General features: G+C 39.7%; 1 protein-coding gene across 5 annotated transcripts in view; it reads left to right on the top strand.

Annotated features, from left to right (window-relative positions):
- The window catches only part of LOC111646084 (dynamin-1-like), a 21820-nt gene that overhangs the window by 7990 nt on the left and 10697 nt on the right, over positions 1-3133 (top strand). For all 5 annotated transcript variants that reach the window (XR_002759933.2, XM_023395483.2, XM_023395484.2 and 2 more), the window contains exons 8-11: positions 650-785; positions 896-963; positions 1082-1220; positions 1321-1407. Coding sequence is in view for 4 of the 5 variants with exons in the window: in XM_023395483.2 (XP_023251251.1) it covers positions 650-785; positions 896-963; positions 1082-1220; positions 1321-1407 (430 nt within the window). In the remaining variant the exon portion in view is untranslated. The remainder of the gene's footprint in view (positions 1-649; positions 786-895; positions 964-1081; positions 1221-1320; positions 1408-3133) is intronic.

The following is a 3133-nucleotide window of genomic DNA, read 5'->3' on the forward strand; positions in this document are numbered from 1 at the left end:
TAATACACACTAATACACACTAATACACACTAATACACACACTAATACACACACTAATACACACACTAATACACACTAATACACACTAATACACACACTAATACACACTAATACACACACTAATACACACTAATACACACACTAATACACACACTAATACACACTAATACACACACTAATACACACATTAATACACACACTAATACACACACTAATACACACACTAATACACACAAATACACACTAATACACACACTAATACACATTAATACACACACTAATACACATTAATACACACACTAATACACACACTAATACACATTAATACACACACTAATACACACACTAATACACACACTAATACACATTAATACACACATTAATACACACACTAATACACACACTAATACACACACTAATACACACACTAATACACACTAATACACACACTAATACACACTAATACACACACTAATACACATTAATACACACATGACAAGCCAACATATGACAAAGAATAACTCGACGAATTCACAATTCACATAACAACTCAACACCACCTCACTGATGAGTTAAAAAAACGTGTGTGTGTGTGTGTGTGTGTGTGTGTGTGTGTGTGTGTGTGTGTGTGTGTGTGTGTGTGTGTCAGGATGGTGCAGCAGTTTGCAGTGGACTTTGAGAAGCGGATCGAAGGATCTGGAGATCAGGTCGACACCTATGAGCTGTCGGGAGGAGCCAAGATCAACCGGATCTTCCACGAACGCTTCCCATTTGATCTGGTCAAGGTAACACACACACACACACACACACACTCTGTCTCTCTCTCTAACATTGTGACGGTAGCCACATAAAAGTGTGTGTGTGTGTGTGTGTGTGTGTGTGTGTGTGTGTGCAGTTGGAGGGTGATGAGAAGACCCTTCGTAAAGAGATCAGCTACGCCATCAAGAACATCCATGGAATCAGGTGAGTCTAAAGCCCTAGTGTGTTCAGGTGTGTGTTCAGGTGCGTTCAGGTGTGTGTCGCAGTATGTGTGTCTCACAATACCTGGTTGGAACCTGACTCACCTGTGTTCTGTGTCCAGGACTGGTCTGTTTACACCTGACATGGCGTTTGAGACAATCGTGAAGCGTCAGATCGCTCAGATCAAAGAGCCGTGTCAGAAATGTGTCGACATGGTGATCAGTGAGCTGGTGAACACCGTCAGGCAGTGTACACAAAAGGTACTACTACTAGTAGTACTACTACTGCTACTGCTTTGGTTTCACATAACATTTCCTGTTGTTCTCAATCTTTGACCTCTGACCTCTATGTTGTTCACAGTTAGCTCAATATCCAATGCTCAGAGAGGAGATGGAGAGAATTGTCACTCAGCACATCAGAGACCGAGAGAGTCGCACCAAAAACCAGGTCTGTCACATGATCACTGCTTCATGTTTCTGACACCAGCTGGGTACACAGTCTGATTCATCCCTTCATATTCATCCTTCATATTCATCCCGTCATTATTCATCCCTCATATTCATCCTTTCATTGTTCATCCTTCATATTGATTCTGTCATTCTTCATCCTTCATATTGATTCTGTCATTCTTCATCCTTCATATTCATCCTTTCATTGTTCATCCTTCGTATTGATTCTGTCATTCTTCATCCTTCATATTCATCCTTTCATTATTCATCCTTTCATTGTTCATCCTTCATATTGATTCTGTCATTCTTCATCCTTCATATTCATCCTTTCATTATTCATCCTTTCATTCTTCATCCTTCATATTGATTCTGTCATTCTTCATCCTTCATATTCATCCTTCATATTCATCCCGTCATTACTCATCCCTCATATTCATCCTTTCATTGTTCATCCTTCATATTCATCCTTTCATTATTCATCCTTTCATTGTTCATCCTTCATATTGATTCTGTCATTCTTCATCCTTCATATTCATCCTTTCATTCTTCATCCTTCATATTCATCCTTTCATTATTCATCCTTCATATTCATCCTGTCATCATTCATTCTTCATATTCATCCTTTCATTATTCATCCTTCGTATTCATCCTTTCATATTCACACTGTCATTATTCATTCTTCATAGTCATCCTTTCATATTCATCCTTCATATTCATACTGTCATTATTCATCCTTTCATTGTTCATCCTTTCATTGTTCCTCATTTGTATTCATCCTTCATATTCATCCTCTCATTATTCATCCTTTTATTGTTCATCATTCACATATTCATCCTTTCATTATTCATCCTTTTATTGTTCATCATTCACATTCATCCTTCGTATTCATCCTTCATATTCATCCTCTCATTATTCATCCTTCGTATTCATCCTTCCATATTCATCATTTCATTATTCAGCCTTCATATTCATCCTGTCATTATTCATTCTTCATATTCATCCTTTCATATTCATCATTTCATTATTCAGCCTTCATATTCATCCTGTCATTATTCATCCTTCATATTCATCCTTTCATTGTTCATCCTTTCATTGTTCATCCTTCGTATTCATCCTTTCTATTCATCTTTCATGAAGTGAGCTGTGAGCCTGTCCGTAGATCCTCACCTGTCTGTCTGTCTCTACCTGTCTGTCTCTTCCTGTCTTTCTCTACCTGTCTGTCTGTCTCTATGTGTGTGTCTATTCCTGTCTGTCTCTTTGTGTGTGTCTCTACCTGTGTGTCTCTACCTGTCTGTCTGTCTGTCTCAACCTGTCTGTCTCTACGTGTGTGTCTCTACCTGTCTGTCTCTACGTGTGTGTCTCTATCTGTCTGTCTCTATGTGTGTGTCTCTTTCTGTCTGCCTGTCTCTTCCTGTCTTTCTCTACCTGTCTGTCTCTTCCTGTCTGTGTGTTTCTTCCTGTCTTTCTTTACCTGTCTGTCTCTTCCTGTCTGTCTCTACCTGTCTGTCTCTTCCTGTCTGTCTCTACCTGCCTGTCTGTCTCTACCTGTCTGTCTCTTCCTGTCTGTCTCCACCTGTCTGTCTGTCTCTTCCCGTCTGCCTCTTCCCGTCTGTCTCTACCTGTCTGTCTCTTCCTGTCTGTCTCTACCTGTCTGTCTGTCTCTACCTGTCTTTCTGTCTCTACCTGTCTTTCTGTCTCTACCTGTCTGTCTCTACCTGTCTGTC

This window comes from Seriola lalandi, unplaced genomic scaffold, assembly GCF_002814215.2.
Source record: "Seriola lalandi dorsalis isolate HSWRI2012SDOR001 ecotype SW California unplaced genomic scaffold, Sedor1 jcf7180002054964, whole genome shotgun sequence".
NCBI classification, from domain to species: Eukaryota; Metazoa; Chordata; class Actinopteri; order Carangiformes; family Carangidae; genus Seriola; species Seriola lalandi.